Source organism: Talpa europaea, assembly GCF_964194135.1.
Source record: "Talpa europaea genome assembly, chromosome: 16".
Lineage (NCBI taxonomy): Eukaryota > Metazoa > Chordata > Mammalia > Eulipotyphla > Talpidae > Talpa > Talpa europaea.
Genome location: NC_140084.1, coordinates 27,453,242 through 27,472,705, shown reverse-complemented (window position 1 = coordinate 27,472,705; position 19,464 = coordinate 27,453,242). Strand labels below are relative to the sequence as shown.

General features: G+C 47.8%; 1 protein-coding gene across 1 annotated transcript in view; it reads left to right on the top strand.

Moving 5' to 3' along the window:
- Positions 1–19,464, top strand: part of ANKRD27 (ankyrin repeat domain 27) — a gene marked incomplete at both ends in the record, with an annotated part of 39,270 nt that extends 19,806 nt beyond the window's left edge. The window contains 14 exons of the mRNA XM_084256851.1: positions 696–811; positions 1,243–1,335; positions 2,905–3,102; positions 4,618–4,677; positions 4,773–4,892; positions 5,822–5,866; positions 8,680–8,802; positions 13,467–13,664; positions 14,502–14,621; positions 14,706–14,867; positions 16,124–16,235; positions 17,520–17,598; positions 17,794–17,866; positions 19,225–19,464. Of these exons, the coding sequence (XP_084112977.1) occupies positions 696–811; positions 1,243–1,335; positions 2,905–3,102; positions 4,618–4,677; positions 4,773–4,892; positions 5,822–5,866; positions 8,680–8,802; positions 13,467–13,664; positions 14,502–14,621; positions 14,706–14,867; positions 16,124–16,235; positions 17,520–17,598; positions 17,794–17,866; positions 19,225–19,464 (1,739 nt within the window). The remainder of the gene's footprint in view (positions 1–695; positions 812–1,242; positions 1,336–2,904; positions 3,103–4,617; positions 4,678–4,772; positions 4,893–5,821; positions 5,867–8,679; positions 8,803–13,466; positions 13,665–14,501; positions 14,622–14,705; positions 14,868–16,123; positions 16,236–17,519; positions 17,599–17,793; positions 17,867–19,224) is intronic.

Sequence of the window (19,464 nt, the reverse complement as noted above, 5' to 3'; positions counted from 1 at the left end):
CAGCGCTCAACCCACTGCACCACCGGGGAGGCCTCTCATATATTTTTTTAAAGATTTATTTTTATTTGTTCATGCATACAAGAACAGGGGTAGGCCAGAGATGTGGGGTGGGGGTAAGAAGATTCACCAGAGACAGAGTGGGGAGCAGAACAGGCGGATCTACTGAAATCCACTGCTGAGGGGAGCAGTGGGCGAGACAGGAGAGGCCTGCTGCGCCATGTGGGTCAGCTCCCTGGCCGGGGATTGAACACAGGCCGTAGCAGTGATAGTGTGGGTCAGTCATGTGGGTCAGCTCCCTGGCCCAGGAAGAGGGTTGAACCCAGGCCGCAGTGGCTGGCAATAGCTTAATGGCACAAGACTTAAACCCCTGTGCCACCAAGAGCCCCTCATCCGTATTTTTTAATGGTTGCATGCTATTCTGTCTTACAAATTGATGAAACAATGGAATGCTCTGTCACTGTCTAAAGCTCTTTTCTACCTTGCTGAGGTGGACTGGATCCAGGTCCCTCCACGGGCTGCCCGCAGTGCTCTGAACCGGTGACTTGATGTTAGCTCTGGGCCCTCTCATTCAGAAAACTGCTGCAAGTGTGTCTCATGTCTAGAGATTAAGCAACAAAAACAAGGCAGCCTCGCCTTTGGGGTTTGGAAAGCCCCTTCCCTCCCCTTCTCTGTTGTGAAGTCCTTCTGTTCTGTAGGACAGGCATCCCTCATTGACCTGCTAGTCTCCAAAGGCGCGGTGGTGAACGCCACGGACTATCACGGGTCGACACCACTCCACCTCGCGTGTCAGAAGGGTTACCAGAGCGTGACGGTAAGTGAGCGCCATCCCCACTCGGGTCCTTGGGTGAGTCACCTCCACCTTCTGCCTTTACGTGTGTGCTAACCTAGAGCTCCATCCCACTATCCCCACAATGGCTCAGGAGGGGCGGTGTCCAGGGCCCCTCCCTGTGGGTCCACTTGATAGACTACCAGGTCTAGATTTGAAATGGCCCCATAACTTTGGGGGAGAAGGGTGGGGTTGTGGACTTTTAAATCGCTAACCTTTTTGTAAAGGAAGGATGAGAGTGGTGATATTCTTTTCACTCTAGGAGAATATGAGTGAAAATGAAAGAGATGTCCCCTCCCACCCCCATAAGACTCCTCCAGGCCCCGCTTCTGGGGAAGCTCGTGCCTGTGCTGCAGGGTTTGTGGGAGTTCACCTCTCTCCCCCACCCCCCTCTCTCTCTCTTTCTCCCTTGGAAGCTGCTGCTACTGCACTACAAGGCGGGCACCCAGGTGCCAGATAACAACGGCAACACCCCGCTGCACCTGGCCTGCACCTACGGACATGAGGATGTGAGTGGCGCCTGCCGTCCCCTGCACGGTTTTACCCTTCCCTGCTCGTGGAACGTGTGGGTCCCCAGCGAGTTTAATATATGTTTGTTGGTAATTGATGGAACAATTGGCCTAGAATAGTTTCAATTTAAAAAATTTGAAACTTATTGCAGATGCTATATAGAAAGAACAGACACTGAAAACTAATCACCCATTATCCTAAAATTCAATATTTTCATTTATCACTGCTAACTGCTACCACCTGGTTCTCACCTTTGTACATGCTCTGTTTTTGCACTTTCATAATACCAAGGAATTATGTAATTCCTATTTTTCACATCGTATTTAATCGTGCATGTATGTGCTGCATGTTATATTTTCCCCTCACCATGTTCTCTTCTCCCTTCTATTCATAATATATGTAGGTAGGTTTGTATATGCCAGGGGTGGAGGCTGGGCTCATGGTTGATATGCAAACATGGAGGTCACACCATCTATATTTTTATGCAACTAGCTTTCCTAACCTAACAGTACATCACAGAAATCCTCTAGGTTAGTAAATGTAGATCTAGCCCATTTTTTTAAAGATTTATTTATTTATGCATAGAAGAATTAGGGTGTAGGCCAGAGGTGCAGGGGATGAGAGGATTTACCAGAGACAGAGTGGGGAGCAGAAGAGGCAGATCTACTGAAATACACTGCTGAGGAGAGCAGCGGGTGAGACAGGAGAGGTCTGCTGCGCCATGTGGGTAGCTTCCTGGCCGGGGATCGAATTCAGGCCGTACCAGTGATAGTGTGATAGCGCAGAGACTTAACCCGTACGCCACCAGGGAGGCCCAATCTAGCCCAGTTTTAATAGCTACCTGGTAATCTATTTTTTTTGTGTTATTTCAGCATCCCTGAGGCCACCCTTGGCTTACTTACTCGCCTGGGGGCTCCCAGGACACTGCATGTGGGTGCACTCATGGCTCCAATTTACTACAGTGAAAGGATTCACAGCAGAAGGGCACATTTGAGCCAGAGGAAACCAGGCACAAGCTTCAAGGAGTCCTTTCCCCGTGAGACAGATGGAACATGCTAATTCCCTTGGCAGTGAGGGAGTCGTTAGGGACACAGGGCCCAAGATTCTTAGAGGAGGATGGTCACACCACACCTGTGTCTGGCATGTGCCACAGTCCCAGACTTCCGCAGGAGAGCAGGTTTTCACATAAACCTTGTTGTTGTACAAAGAGTTTAGGCAAGTGAGCCACCTTATCAGTGTCACTAGGGGACGAGGGGAACACTCCCCAAATCCAATTGCCCAAGGACAGTAGGTGTCAAGAAGGCCAGCTGCATGAGGGGCCTTCAGGAAGGGCAGCCCCAGTTCCACTGTGCAGGCTCCTGCACACAACTCCATCACAATTTCATTCCACCTTTTCTCATTGATTGGCACTGGGGTTCTTCTGCAAACACTATGTGTCCTGGCCAGGTAACCTTGAGTCTTGAGGTCCGACTGACTGCATATTGGCTTGGGGAACAGAGCCACAGTTGAGTGGGGGCGTGATGGAGGCCATGGGGCATGCGGCTCAGGACTTCCCATTTCCTTTGCAGTGTGTGAAGGCTTTGGTCTACTATGACGTGCAGTCGTGCCGACTAGACATGGGTAACGAGAAAGGAGACACCCCCCTTCACATAGCTGCACGGTGGGGGTATCAAGGCATCATAGAGACGTTGCTGCAAAATGGAGCACCCACAGACATCCAGAACCGACTGAAAGAAACGCCCCTCAAGTGCGCGTTAAACTCAAAGGTAGCTTTTTCATCTGATTGCAGCAGTATGACTTTAAAAAAAAATTAATGTGCACAGCTTGGGTCTTGGCAGTGCCAGGCAGCTGTGCATTAGTGCCTGACAACGGAACTTGGCCTGCTCCCTCTCTGCTGCATTTGGGGCCTGGCTGTTAATGGGCTTGACTTATTTATGTTATTTTTGGTTTTACTGAAATTCCCAGCAGAGTTGCCCCCGCCCCCGCTCTTGGTTTGTGAGCAAATGGAGGGGTGGAGACGGACAGTGTCTCTGACTGAGAGCGGCCAGCAGAGGGGATGGCACCGGTGTGCTGGGCACCAGTTTCCTATTACTTCCTCCCAGGCTCCTAAAAACCTATTCTCATTTGGCCAATGTTGAGCTTCATTGGCCGTTGTTTCTTTCATAAGTGACTTGTTAATGAAGTAACAAGTAATTTCTGGAAATAGTTTTTGGCACCATGTGGTGAAAGTGCTCACTTCTTCAGGGGGTGGGGAGCCAGGGACGTGCCATGGCTGGTTCCTCCTGCCCTATCTCCCAGCAGCAGCTCTGGTTCATCAGCTGCCCTCAAAGAAGTGTGTTTGAGTGTGTGAAGCACAGTGGCAGCATAAGTCATGGGCGGTGGATGCCCAGGGTCAGAGCATCTCCCCCTTGTGGCTCACATAAACCATCCTTGTTCAATGCTGGCCTCCAGATGTCTTAAACCCGTCCACAATCTCTAGCTCTCTTCTGGGTCATTCTTTTAGCTTGTTCTTGCTAGAGCAGCACACTTTCTGTTGATTTTTAAAACCGCTGTACTGAGCCTGACACATAGGAAGCTGTGTGTGCTGAATGCTGGAGGAGTCTGGAGGAGTCTGGAGAGATCTGCATGCCCACGAGACCATCAGCCCCATCTGTGCCAGAAAAATGTCTTCCACCTCCGAAAGTTCCCTCCCACCCTCTTATTACAGGGGGTGTGTGTGTGTGTGTGTGTGTGTAGAATTTAACATAAGGCCCACAGAAGCAGTTTTTGAAGTGGGTCTATGCACCTGGCAGCAGGGGCCTCGGCTGTACTGCCTATACCTTCAGCGAGGTCTTGGCTCTGCAGCAGCCAGGCTCACAGGACTGGGTGGTGCCGCCCTTTGCCGGGATATGCCCATGAGGAGGTAACGGCTCCTCAGCCACCGTAGCTTCTACCAAAACCCCTTGAAAAGGGAGATCGGCTAGAAGAGAGACTGCCTTCTGGGCGTGTTCCTGAGCTGCTCTCGTCTGAGGTCCTGGATGCCAGTGGGAGAGTTGCCCTCAGAGGCCCCGCTGCTCCCAGGCCTCTCTGAGCTCAGATAGCAGGAGCAGGTATGGTGGAAGGCAGCCCAGACTTTTTCATTGTGATCCCCAGTAAGTCTCCACTTGCTCCCAGCCTTGACCTCTGTCTCTCAAGGGGGATGACTGGGTGACGTGACCTTCTAAGGAGATGGACAGGGTGTTATGGGTGACAATGCTTTGATGACCCATCTTATTCAGTATTTTCATGTCCCTTCATCCTAGATTCTGTCTATAATGGAAGCCAGTCACCTGTCCATGGAGAGGAGGCAGAAGTCCTCAGAAGTGAGTCGACAGGGCTGGTTTGTTGCCTCTGTCCGAGCCCAAGGACAAATCTCTGACCCTCTTCTGTCTCCTCTCTCATTGGGACCTTGCCACAGGTCCCTGTGCTGCCCCCTCAGCGTTCTGTGGATTCTATCAGTCAAGGGTCCTCCACCTCCAGCTTCTCCTCCGCATCCGCCAGCTCCAGGCAAGAGGAGCCCAGAAAGGACTACAGAGAAGTGAGGCTCTGAGGTGGGAGGGCAGGGTGGACCTGTGTCATGGCTGCCAATTAAAGAGGCCTGGCCTAACCACGCTGGACAGCCACGCCCTCTGTGGTGGATGTCAGTGCCTGGGAAAGAGCCCGGCGCCTGCCCTTCATGGCCTTCCCTAAGTGGCTCTTTGCTTTGTGGCTTGTGTGTGCGCGCGCGTGTGTGAGAGAGAGAGAGAGAATATTCAAAGTAAAAGCCAAGCCACCTGTAAGTTATAAGTACTCCAAATTAAGGTAATTTTACAAAGTAAACCCTCTGCCCACTGTTGCCTGCCCCATAACCACCCTGTTAACTTGATGTGGATCGTTTCTTTCTTCTTGCAAAATTTTATTAGAAATTTAATTTTGCCTTTTGGAGAAGCTAATTTGTGACGTGGTTTTGCACACACACATCTTTTACCTGTGCCCCCATGAGTGGGAACTCTCCCTGGCTCCGTCCAGTGCCCCCTCCTCCCCTGTCACCTCAAGCACTGACCTGCTCCTAGAGGCCCCATAAACTTAGCTTGATGTGAAACCACAGCAAAGAAAACCTAGAGACAAGCTCCAAAGGCTGAGACCTGGGGCCTGTCTTGGAGCATGCGCCCCCTCAGATGGGGGTAACGGATATTGATTGTGTGTGGTTCTGATGGGTGGCTGGCCTCGTAGGAAGCTGTGCTTCATGGTGACATCCTGGCCACGTAAAAGGCAGTGTCATTTTTAAAGACCTGCCGTGGTGACGGGTCAGTGCACACTGCCTACTCCTGGGAGTCCCGTCTGAGCAGTTATAGGGGTGCATGAGACACTGATTGGGTTTAAATGTCAAAGCTCCACTAGTCAGGATGAACGAACAGTTGCTTTTATGATTTGTTATAATTTTATTTTTAAAATCATTTTCCTAACATTCTTGTTTCTTTTATTAAGGTAGAAAAACTTTTAAGAGCAGTAGCTGATGGAGATCTGGAAATGGTGAGTGTTTGGACGTGCTTTTTAAAAAGCTCTCTTGGTTTAAACAGCTGTCCCTGTGTTTTCTGCCTCCAGCTCACAGAGAGCCCATGTGGAGGCTTTGTTCACCAGCACGTGGAGATGCATTATTACACACTGGGTAATGGCAGTGTTATGCCTCCCTGACAGGTAACAAAGCAGGTGGCCACCATGTCACACCACTTGGAGTCTCCTATTCCAGGAAGGGTGAGGCACCTGCTGGAAGCATGCCCATGTCCAGGAGCAGAGTGTGGGCTCAATACTAGTGGGTAGTGTGGTGAGAGGACTCTGTTGGGGGGGGAAAGAGGGGACATTAGTGTGGCCCTGCAGACTCAGTGGACGGCTGTGACCCCGGTCAGGTTGACTCCAAGGAGGTGTTAGGACAGGGAAGGGTCCAGGGGAGATGGTGCTGGCTGCTCTCGGGGGGCAGGGGCAAGGATGTCTGGCTGGAGGGAAGCGGTCTGTCCTGACCCCCACTGTTGGGGCACAGGGAACACCCTTGATGCGATCGCTTGAGAGTGGAAGCAGCCTCAGTAGTTTCCATGGTTGGGCTCCCCAGGAAAGGAGAAGTAAATTAGGAGCTTTCCCAGTTAGGAGCGCTGAACAGAACATGTTGTAAGAGAGCATCACAGTTGTGTGTTGTAAGAGCGCTTTTCACTGTTTGAGTTGGACAGAAATTCTGGAATAGTCAGAACCCAAATGTAGTTGTCAGCAGAGCACCCATTGCCCAGGGCCACTCCTTGCCCCTCAGACGGACACCTCGTTCCTCTGGAGGCAGGGCATGGGCTCCACGTCAGGGCAGAGCCTGCATGGGGACGTTAACGATTGTCCCGTCATGACATACTCACTCTTCCTTCTGTGGGCAGACAAGGGGGTTGAGGCCGTTCATGCAGAGGTGCACCTGGGGTCACCATCCAAACCAGCCTATACAAGAGGCCCCTCCTGCCGCTGTTGGCCACCTGCCCTCGGCTTCTGACTGACCCTCGTTCTTGTTTTTTCCTCGCCAAGAGGACTTGCCCTTCGTTCGCCCATCCTGCCCATCAGGGGGCCCCACCCTGTTCTTGGAGATTTGGAAGGGACTTGGGGTAGGGGGACCTTCCTGGAACCCTTTGCTGGCATTTGCTGACTTCCTCGGTGCTTCGAAGCCGGTCTAGAAATGTGTTTATATTATTTTCTTTGCTCAAATTTAATAGCTTAGAAACTAGTCTTTACTGGAACACTAATTTGACCTGTTCAGGGGTCTTGCCAGTGTTTTTGCTGGTTGCCTGGGACATCCTCTTGGGGAGGATGCTGGTGCAGAGTCAGAGCCTGCAACCCCCCCACCTTTTATTTATTTATTTTTTGTTGTGGTAACATCCGTTAACAACATGGCATATGACTCATCACACCCTTCAGGTGTATGTCACCACACCCCACCACCACCAAGGCCCCCGCACCCTCACCATAGGCCATTGTCCCCCATCCCCACTCCATCCTCTCCTGCCTCCTCCCCATGTTGGATCCTCAGTTATACAGTCAGGTTTCTGGGGTTTGTTACTGGTTTGGTTTTATCTGACTCTTTGTTTTATTTCTCTGTATTCCACATGTAAGTGACACTATTCAGTATTTGTCTTTCTCCTTCTGACTTATTTCGCTGAGTATAATGGCCTAGTTCCATCCATGTTGTCACAGATATGTTAGTCCTTTCCTCATAGTTGAGGAGGATTCTGCTGTGTAAATGTTCTGTGTCTTCCCGATGCCCTCATCTGTCCTCAGGCTCTGAGGTTGCTTCTATAACTTGGCTGTTGGAAATGGTGCTGCAGTGAACGCAGGACTGCATGTATCCCTTCAAGGTAGTGTTCAGTGTTCTTCAGGTAGACACTGAGGAGAGGTGGTCACTGGGTTGCACCATAGTTCTATCCTGGATTTTTTTTTTAAGATTTATCTATTTATGCAAACACTAGGGTACAGGCTAGAAGCACAGGAGGGTGAGAGAATTCAGCAGAGACAGAGCAGGGAGCAGAGCAGGCAGAAGGACTGAAGTACACTGCTGAGGGGAACAGTGGGCGAGACAGGAGAGGTCTGCTGCGTCATGTGGGAATCTCCCTGGCTGGCTGGGAATCGAACCGATGCCGCAGAGACTGCGGACAGCTTCACAGCACTGCACTCAACCCACTGCGTCGCCAGGGAGGCCCCTGTATCCTGGATCTTTTGAGAAGCCTCCATACTGTTTTCCATAGAGACTGGACCAGTCCATATCGCCCACCAACAGTGTACAGATACAGAGTTCCTTTTTCTCCACATTGTCATCAACACTTGTTTTTTTTTTTTTTTTTTTTGGTTGGGCCGTTCTCACAGGTGAGGTGGTCTCTCACCACCACTTACTAGTTTGGCTTTGAGCAAGCTGTTGGCTCCTCCCAGGGAGGGAGGAAGGGACTGCTGTTGAAACTGCAGTTAGACAAGAAGAGGAGGTTCTCACTAAGTGCTCCAGGGCTGGGGTTTTAAAGCTGCACCCCGAAGCAGCACCTGCTTGTCCCTTTTTAAGAATAGAGAAGAATTTTTAACCTGAGCTACAGAAATGACGACTTAGCCTCTGAACCCATGAAGAGGCTTCAGAAAGGCTGGAGCACAGGTAAACCCTGGAATCTGTGAGGGAACTTCAGTCTTTTCCAAAAGTACAGCGGAGGATGAGGAAGTGTGAGCCCTGATTTAGGAGCAGGTTGTGTGTGTGTGTGTGTACACTCATGTTTAAAGTTCTATGGCTTATAAAGATGCTGAGGATGAGTTTTGAATTTCTATTTCCTTTTGTCCACCACCAGGTGCGTTACCTGTTGGAGTGGACAGAAGAGGACCTGGATGACATGGAAGACTCAGTCAGTGCAACAGATCTTGAATTTTGTCACCCCCTGTGCCAGTGCCCGAAGTGTGCTCCAGCTCAAAAGGTTTGGCTTTGCTTTTGCTGACTGGGTGAGGGTGGAGGGCGCAGTCTTTTTTTCCCCTTATGAAGATTGTCTGCTTGTCTTTCTGAGACATTACAATAAAAGAAAAAGATAAAGGTTTTTTTTTTAAGATTTATTTTTTTTTTTTTTTTTTTTTTTTTAAAGATTTATTTATTTATTTATACAAGCACTGGGTACAGTCAGAAGCGCAGGAGGGTGAGAGAATTCACCAGAGCCAGAGCGGGGAGCAGAGCAGGCAGAAGGACCGAGGTACACTGCTGAGGGGAGCAGCGGGCGGCAGGAGAGGTCTGCGCGCCATGTGGGACCCTCCTCTGGTGGCCGGGGAGCAGCCGGGGATCGAACCGGCGCTGCAGAGGCTGCGGGCAGCTTCGCAACCCAGCGCTCAACCGCTGCGCCACCGGGGAGGCCCTTTAAGATTTATTTTTATGGGGCCTCCCTGGTGGCGCAGCAGTTGAGCGCTAGGTTGCGAAGCTGCCCACAGCCTCTGCAGCGCTGGTTCGATCCCCGACCACCGGGTGAGGGTCCCACATGGCGCGCAGACCTCTCCTGCTGCCCGCTGCTCCCCTCAGCAGTGTGTTTCGTCAGTCTGTCTCTTCTGCTCTCTGCTCTGGCTCTGGTGAATTCTCTCACCCTCCCACTCTTCTGACTGTACCTGGTGCTTGTATAAATAAATAAATAAATCTTTAAAAAAAAAAAGATTTATTTTTATACAAGAACCAGGGTACAGGCCAGATGTGCAGGAGGGTGAGAGGATTCACCAGAGACAGAGCGGGGAACAGAACAGGCAGACTGAAGAAATACACTGCTGAGGGGAGCAGTGAGTGAGATAGGAGAGGTCTGTTTTCCCATGTGGGATTCTCGCCAGCCGGCCAGGATCAAACCCACACTGCAGAGGCTGCGAACAGCTTCACAGTGAGGCGCTCAACTGCCTGCACCACCAGGGAGTTTTAAAAAATCAGGAAATATAAGGACTTTATTTGGTAAATTCAGCAGATATTTTAATGCGTTATTCAGTTTCTTATTATAACTAATGAATTGTGAGTGTGAGAAAATGTCAGCGAGGATTATAAAGACCCAGGAACCACCTCTAACCACATAGTTGCTGACTGGGCCTGAGAGCTTGGTCACTTTGCAGCATATCCTTTGAAACATCATCTGCCTTTTTAATACCTGTTTTTTCATAGCAGCCCAACCAGGGAAATTCATTTTGGACTACACATAACCAGCTGCACAAGAGCAGAACAAAAAATCACATATCCTCAGTGTACGCATTGGTCTACAGCTAAAAGCTGCATGTGAATTAAGTGCTGGGGTTAGAGTAACTTATCGTGAAGCTTTGTATAATAAGGTGGTTTTATGGTGCTGGGAAAACTGGGTCACTACATGCAAAAGAATGAAGCTTGACTACTACCTCACAACATGAACAAAAACCAACTCAAAATGGATTAAAGAACTAGACATATGACCTGAAACCATAAAATATATAGAAGGAAATATAGGCGAAACACTACATGACATTCACCTCAGTAGCATTTTTAAAGACACATCACCCAAAGCAGTGATAGTGAAGGCAAAGATTAACAGCTGGGACTACGTCAAATTAAAGAGCAAAAGAGACAGTAACCAAAACACAGAGACACCCATGGATTGGGAGAAAATTTTTGCACACAACACTAATGATAAAGGACTGATCTCAAAAATCTACAAAGAACTGATGAGACTCAACAAAAACAAAGTAAACAACCCAGTCAAAAAATGGGCAGAAGAGCTAAAAAGAAACTTCTCCAAAGAGGAAATGTAAATGGCCAACAGGCATATGAAAAAATGTTCAACATCACTTGTAATCAGGGAAATGCAAATCAAAACTACAATGGGATACCATCTTACACATGTTAAAAAAATGGCACATATTGAAAAAACTAGCAACAATAAATGTTGGTGAGGTCGTGGAGAAAAAGGAACTCTCCTGCACTGCTGGTGAGAGTGCAAACTGGTCTAACCACTATGAAGAGCTGTGTGCAGATTCCTTAATCTACTGAAGGAGGAGCTTCCATATGATCCAGCAATTCCACTCCTAGGTATTTACCCAAAGGACACAAACATTAATTCAAAAGGGCACCTGCACCCCTATGTTTATAGCAGCACTATTTACAAAATAGGTAAGCCTTGGAAACAACCCAAATGCCCCAAAATAGATGACTGGACCAAGAAGATGTGGTACATATACACAATGGAGTATTATTCAGCAGTCAATTTGCAGCAACATGGATGGAGCTGGAAGGTATCATGCTCAGCGAAATAAGCCAGAAAGAAAAAGAAAAATACCGGATGGTCTCACTCATAGCAGGAATTTAGAAAACCTAAATAAGGGACCAGGAAAAAGACTAAGTATAAGAAAGTAAAAATCAAAATCAGCAGGCAACTATAAACCAGAGATACTACAGGGGCGGAGGGAGGGGCACAGGGCACGGGGGGACAAAGGGGGTAGGATCAAAACAAGGGGGATGGGAATTGTATGGGGACTATAACCAAGATGAAAATGCATACATTGTGCAAAAATGAAAAATGATGTAAAAAATATATAAAATGAAAAATATTATTAAAAATAAATAAGGTGATTTTATCTTGCAATACAAAGGTCAATGTCATTCTAACTGTTTTGTAAGTCACATTAATATTCTTGGTATTGGAAAGATATGTCAAGTTAGACAGCCAGCAAGTGAGCACATACAACATATACAAGGCCATTTATGACTGTCAACAGGAAATGAAATACTCAGGTACACACCTATGAGCAAAACATGAACAAGATTTGTGATAGTCACAAAAATGTTGATAAAGAAACCAAGTACAAGTACTTGGAAAGCTGTACCATGTTCATGAAAATTCTACGTAGTAAACATGTTATTTCTCCCCAAACTGATCTTTGGGTTTGATGCGATTTCTATCAAAATTCTAGTTAATTTTTCTTGTAGACATAGACAAGCTTATTCTAAAATGCATATGGAAAGGCACTTTCCCCCAAGTAGCTGAAACAATCCTCTTCTAAGTTAGGAGGAATCCCTACTCATTATCAGCAGTTACCATGGAGCTGCAGTGATGGAGACATTGGTGCTAGTGGAAGAGAGAGACAAGATCCTGGAAACAGATGCACACTTTGGAGAGTCTCAAGTACAGTACAAAAGCAAATCAGTGGAAGAAGGATTTGATCTTTTCAAGTATTGGTGCTAGAGCAAATGGACCTGTGTAGGGAAAAAAAAAATTTCAACTTAAATTTCATATCCTGCACAAAAATTTAACTCAAACTGGACCATCAACTCAACTGTAAAATGTAAAATCACAAATGTTAGGAGGGAGGGGAAAGGAGACAATTTTTGTTCGAAATCTAGGGCTAAACGCAGAGTTTTTATTTTATTTTATTTATTTTTTTTAAGATTTATTTATTATGTATTTATACATACAAGCACTGTATTTATACATACAAGTACTGGGTACAGTCAGAAGCACGGGAGGGTGAGAGAATTCACCAGAGCCAGAGAGGGGAGCAGAGCAGGCAGAAGGACCGAAGTACACTGCTGAGGGGAGCAGCGGGCGGCAGGAGAGGTCTGCGCGCCATGTGGGACCCTCCTCTGGTGGCCGGGAAGCAGCCGGGGATCAAACCCGCGCCGCAGAGGCCGCGGGCAGCTTCACAACCCAGCGCTCAACCGCTGCGCCACCGGGGAGGCCCCATAAACGCAGAGTTTTTAGACTTGAAAACAGATGCACAATCCATAAAAGAAAAAACTTGATAAACTTGCCTCCTAAATTTACAACTTGCTCTGTGAAAACCCCCGGGGAAGAAGCTACAGGCCAACTAGAGTCTATGAGAAAATACCTGCAAGCCACAAATCTGATACATGGCTAGAATCTAGAATATACAAAGAACTCTCAAAACCCACAGTAAAGAAAAAAAAACAAGTCGAAAATGGGCAGAAGAGATGAATAGACATGTCACTGGGGAGCATATATGGACAGTAAAGAAGCACATCATCACCTGTTAGGGAAATGCAAATAAGCACAATGAGCCATCCCTGCACAGCTATCACTGCACACTTCACAGTGACCACTCAAAGGGCGGTGAGGATGCAGAGAAACTAGATCACACATCTATTGCTGGGCAGGTTGTCCATGGTGCAGCTCCTCTGGAAAACAGCTTGTCTTTCAAAGAACAAACATTCAAAATTTTTGTTAAACTTTGCCTTTCAAAGCATTCTTTTATGATTTCTGTTTTTTTGTGTCTTACCTGAGAAATCGTTGCTTATCCCATTGTTGTGAAGATGCTCTTTGGTGTTCACTTCAAGAAGTTTTAAAGTTGCTACTTCTGCATTAGGTCCATGATTTTATTTTTGTGTTTGGTGTGAAATAAGAGCTGCTGTGCAGTTTTCCACAGGTGAGTTCCTGCTGTTCCACTTCCACTCATGGACAGATTCAAAGAGGGCACCATTTTATGGGACTTGCCTTTATAAGTAGGGAATTCGCTCCTGGGCAACCCCATTCTCGATTCCACTGTGATCCCAAATCTTACCCAGGAGCCATCTGGGCAGATGGCTTCCTCTAGGCTTCTTAAATACTAATGGCACTGCTGTTTCCATCTCCTGCTCTTACAGAAGCTGGCAAAGATTCCTGCCAGTGGGCTCAGCGTGAATGTGACCAACCAGGAGGGCTCCTCCCCACTGCATGTTGCTGCCCTGCATGGTCGGGCAGACCTCATCCCCCTCCTGTTGAAGCATGGTGCCAGCGCAGGTGCCAGAAATGCAGACCAAGCCATCCCCCTGCACCTGGCCTGCCAGCAGGGCCACTTTCAGGTACGAGTCTGTCTCCTTGGAGAGCGAGCTTATAGGTACTGCTTTTGCTTAGAACCTCAGTTGGTGAGAAGGCTGCAGAGGGGAAAGGCTTGGCAGGTCACCCAGAGGAGGGCACATTTTGTTGCTCCCAGCCCTGGGGTTCTGAGATGTCCATGGCAGGACTGGTCAATAGCAGACCTTAGGACGCCAGTGCTTCTGGGGGTGCATCTACGCCGCTCCCACTGCCGCTCGCATCTGGTGGCTTCGAGATACCTATTCTGATTCCACCCCAGCCAGGGCTTCCCCTAGGGCTTGGGTGTGGCTCCTGAGGCTCCACCCACAGGTCACTTCCCACTCTCACACCGCCCTTAGGCTGTGTCTGACTTAGTACTTTATAGAATCAGGGCCTGTTGCAGGAGAGTCTCAAGAAATGATTGTGAAATGATTGACTTTTAAAAAGTTGTGTATTTTTCTTTTTGAAAATGATTATCTGTTCATCTGCCTTTCCATTATTCATTCCCCTGTAAGCTTTTTAGACAGGAACCAGATCACCGGTCTTCCCTCTCTCGCAGGCCTAGCACTGTGCTCCCAGCAGCCACTCCCTGATCTGTACAAATGGAGCAGTAATACCAGCTCTCCATGGGGCGGAGAAATGATTAAATTTAAAAAGAGTGCCTAGCACATTGCCTGGCACAGAACAGACCCTCAAATGTTAATTCCCCCTTCAGTTCTGGAGGGCCAGACACCTGTCCAAAGGGCATTCTGAGTCCATTTACAGAAAACTCAAAAGAACGTCAAGTTGGAGAGTTCCTCCTTTGCAAATTCCAGTTAGGACTGAAAATCTCTCCTCCCGGATAGGTGGTGAAGGACCTTTTAGATGCTAACGTGAAGCCCAATAAGAAGGATAGTGGAGGAAACACGCCCCTCATCTACGCCAGTGCTGGCGGCCACCACGAAGTGGCCGCGTTGCTGCTGCAGGTAAGAGCCAGTGCCAGGACCTGTGACCTTGGGGTCATCGGCCCTCCCTGCAAAGTGGGCTTCTGCGTTCCCTTTTCTTTCTAGCACGGGGCTGCCATCAATGTCGCTAACAACAAGGGCAACACAGCCCTGCATGAGGCGGTGATAGGCAGGCACGTCTTCGTGGTGGAGCTGCTTCTGCTTCACGGGGCATCCGTCCAGGTGTTGAACAAGAGGCAGTGCACAGCCATGGACTGTGCTGACCAGGTGAGCAGCAAGGGAGAGCCGAGGGCACTGGGCATCCTTAGTGCTCACTCTGGACTCATGGTGTTTAAACAGATCTGGAATTGCACCAGCCAGACCTTTGACTTGCTGTCCTGGCTGAGCACCATGCATCTCCCTGATTTTTCAGAAGCACTGGTGTTGTAGGCCAGAGGTGTGGGGCATGAGAGGATTCACCAGAGACAGAGTGGGAAGCAGAACAGGGAGATTCACTGAAATACACTGCTAAGGGGAAGAGTGGGTGAGGTAGGAGAGGTCATCTGCACCATGTGGGTAGCTCCCTGGCTGGGCATCAGACTCAGGCCATAGTGGTGTTATTGCTCAATGATTCAACCCCTAGTCCACCAGGGATGCCCCCCAATGTGGTTAAATAGATGCCTGGTCCTTGCTCACCTGCTCAAGGTGGCATGCTCGCTGGGGACCGGCCTTTCAGGGTGGTTTGCAGAGGGCCAAGCAGGGGCGCCCCTACCCCTGCAGGTCCTGGCACCCTGGTCTGGCCTCTGCCGAGCCATCAGTGTTCATGGCGCAGCAGGAAGCTGAGGCAGGTCCTGGTTTCACCCTTTGGGAACTGGGTCTACACCTGGGGTCTCGGCTGCACGATGGAGAAAGTTTGCTCAGTTGGTAGCTTACACGCCTTGAGCTCTGTAAGGCTTGTGACAACCAATTTAGTGCTCACAGTTATGAGGATGTTCACCAGCGAGGAGTGATGAGGAAAAATCCCTTCTCCTGGGAAAAAGGTGGCTCTTTCTGTTTTCATGTTGTCTAGTTCCATGTTTTCCTAGTTTTCTAATTAGGTAGACAATTAGTGGGCTCTTACTGGACACCATTGTCATGTCAGTTCACTCTCAGTCCAGCCTACTCACACTTACTGTATTATTAAGGGTGATTTTTCTTAATTTTAGAATTGAAATATTTTAACTTTCATCCTAATTCTTTCTCAAATGATGATAATGATGAATGTCTTTTGCCTCAGTAGCCCCGTAACTGTACAACAATGTGGCTGAGCCTGTACCTGTCAACCCCTTTACACAGAACAGTGACGTCCTTGGCCTGGTACATCTTACTGGGGCCCCCGGCAGGGCCCCACCCAGACTGCTCCCCCCACTGCCCAGTGTCCTGTCGTAGCTGTGTCTTTGCTTTTCTGTCCCGCCACCTCAACATTGACATTGACATCAAAAACTGGTCATAACCTAAGTAAGAATAAAAAACAACTCCGTTATCTTTCCCCTTTCAAATTGTAGAATTCAAAAATAATGGAATTACTTCAGGTAGTGCCAAGCTGCGTGGCCACACTGGATGACGCCAGCGAAGAGGACCCCAAGGAGTACGTTACTGTTAAGATCAGGAAAAAGTGTAAGGGCTTCCATTCTTTCTGCAGTTCTCCACTTGGGTTTATTTGGAAGTTCACAAGTGGTTGATTCTCATTTGATTGTAAATGTAAAATGCAATTATAACCATAACTGGGGGTGGGATATAGGACCAAGGAAATGTGTTATTAATATATCCTAACTTAGTAGCTCTTTTTCTTTAGAGATTTATTATTATATTTTACTTATTTATGCATACAAGAACTGGGGTGCAGGCCAGAGGTATGGGCAGTGAGAGGATTCATCAGAGAGAGTGGGGAGCAAAACAGGTGGATCTACTGAAATACACTGCTGAGGGGAGCAGCAGGCGAGTCAGGAGAGGTGTGCTGCGCCATGTGGGTCAGTTCCCTGTCTGGGGATAGCTTGATAGCACTGAGATTTTAAACCCTGCACCAGGGTTGCCCTTTTTCTGGTGGGTTGTGTTGCCTTGAAGGTCAGGCCTCTACCAAGCTGGAGAAGAGGAACCATGCTGGTTTTTTCTTTCATGCTTTGTGTTCCAAGCCAAGGCCTTTTCCTAAGCATATTCTGGGCATGCTACCTTCAGAGATGGTTTTTTTTTTTTTTTTTTTTTTTTTATTGATTGATTGATTTATACATACATGCATACAAGCACTGGGTACAGTCAGAAGCGTGGGAGGGTGAGAGAACTCACCAGAGCCAGAGCGGGGAGCAGAACAGGCAGAAGGACCGAAGTACACTGCTGAGGGGAGCAGCGGGCGGCAGGAGAGGTCTGCGCGCCATGTGGGACCCTCCTCTGGTGGCCGGGGAGCAGCCGGGGATCGAACCTGCGCTGCAGAGGCTGCGGGCAGCTTCGCAACCCAGCGCTCAACCGAGGCGCCACCGGGGAGGCCCCTTCAGAGATGTTTTAAGCTTGCAGGTTGATAGTAATTAGAAGAGCAGTTGCCAAATGGGTTGGGCTAAAATACTTCCTTCTTTTCTTTAAGGTTGTTATAGGGGTCCTTTGATCTACTCTTTTCTAATTATGAGTTTGCAATCCAGTAATGCGAATCAGTCCGTCCTATAGCTACGATTCTGACGCAGTGTTATAATTAGCTGTGGAAAATTTCAGCATATTAAGGATTTAGCTTTGTTTCATGAGGGTTCATACAGTAGTAGATGTCTCCTAACATGATTCCTTAAATTCAATAATTAATTTCCTAAATTTTGTTAAATTAAGAAAATGGAAAGACTGCATATATGCTATAATTCTAAAGCAATTCTTAGCTAGTTTTGGAAGTTTTGATATGTATGTTTGTCCTTTTGTCTACAGGGAACTCAAAAATATATGATCTGCCAAATGAACCTTTTACAAGACAGTTTTATTTTGTCCAGTCAGTTGGTCAGTTGAAGTGAGTATAAAATTCGGGTTGATTTCTATACTTTAGACCCTACATTTACTTCCAAGGGAGGCGGGGCATGTGTGGTTTTAATGAATTCTAGGCAAATGTGCATGCACAAAATGATGCCACCTTGTGGCCAAACAGAGTATTTCATACCACTATCCCAAACATTCCCTTTTTTTTTTTTCTTTTTGGGGATTTTAGGGGAAAGACTTCAAGGGAGTTTATGGCAAGAGATAGAAGTGTCCCTAATTTAACGGAAGATTCTTTACATGAGGTGAGTTATTAAACACTGGCTTACATTCAGTTTTCTAAAGCCTGGCTTTTAAAAAAACAAAATCATTATAGATATATTTTTCATGTCATTATTCCCTTCAGAATTAACATTTAAAACTGTAGGGGTTCCCCCCCTCATTTTTATTTATATATCTTGATATTGTTGTTCATTTTTGTACAATTTTTGATTCTCCTCTCAGGTGTTGTCCCCATAAAATTACCACCACCAAGATGCCCGTGAACCATCACCAATTTATAGTTGCCTGCTAGTTTTGCCTTTTTTTTTTTCTTTCTGATCCCTTGTATGGTTTCCCTGTGTTCCTCCTATAAGTGAAACCATTAGATATTTTTCTTTTTCCTTCTGGCTTGTTTCGCTGAGCATGATCCCTTCCAGCTACATCCATGATTCTGCGCATGGCATGAGTTTATCTTTTTTGATCACTGAGTAATATTCCGTTGTGTATATATACCACATCTTCTTGATCCAGTCATCTATTTTTGGGCATTTAGGTTGTTTCCATATCTTGGTTATTGTGAATAGTGCTGCAATAAACATAGGAGTGCAGGTTTCATTTTGAATGAATGTTTTTGTGTCCTTTGGGTAGATTCCTGGGAGTGGAGTTGCTGAGTCATATGGTCGCTCCATTTTTAGAAATTTGAGGGTCCTTCACATGGCTTTCCATAGTGTTTGGAACAAAAACTGGAGTTCTTTAATGGGTCTGTCAAGGGGAAAGATTTCATTTATTACATTTAAGAATACATTTCTGGAATGAGAACGAAAGCAAGGGAAAGGTAGAAAGCGGTGTGCGTGAGAAGTCCTGCAGCCCTGGCGGCTCGGCTGTCAGCAGCAGCAGCAGGTTCACAGCAGTGCTGCTGGGGCCTCTCCTCAGAAACACTTCTTGCTGCTGCTGACCTCCTCTGCTGACAGGGAGAAGTAGGGTTTCTGCCTTTCAGCATAGGCATCTTAGAACAAACACTCAGTCTAAATCTTCTAGACCATTCAAGTGTTTTATGTTAGTATGACTGATTAAAACTTCATAGTCAACCTTTTCCAGGTCTTGCTAATATGAGAGACCTACAGCTAGGAGGGAAACAAGCGCTTAGCTTTGCAGATCCTGTCTCCCCAGCAGTACAGCGGGGGTGGTGACCAGGTACACACTTGTTAGGATGGTAAGGATGACATGTGAGGTCTGTGCATCTCACACCCAGGGTGTGCCTGTCACACTGCTGTCCCGGGGATGTCAGCTGAAGTTATGCTGGAAAGCACATTGAATGACGCAGATAAGCATCGAGAGGAGCTGTTGGCGGTTTTATAAAGTAGTGTCAATGAGAACTGCTTAAATGGTCCCTTTTCTTTAGCCAAGGAGGCCAAGAGGCACACTGACACAGACGCCCCTGCCAGGCCAGAGCAGCTCTCAGACTGCTGACCAGGGACGCGGTGACCAGCTTGAGCGGTCTGGGTGGAAGCACAGCGCTCCCAGAAGCCGGCGAATGGTGCGGAGACACACTGTTGGGGATGCCAGTGACACGGTGGCCCAGGGCCCAGAGCGGGCTGGCGGCCTCCCTGCTCGCCAGGAGGCTGGCCTTTCCCAGTCTTAA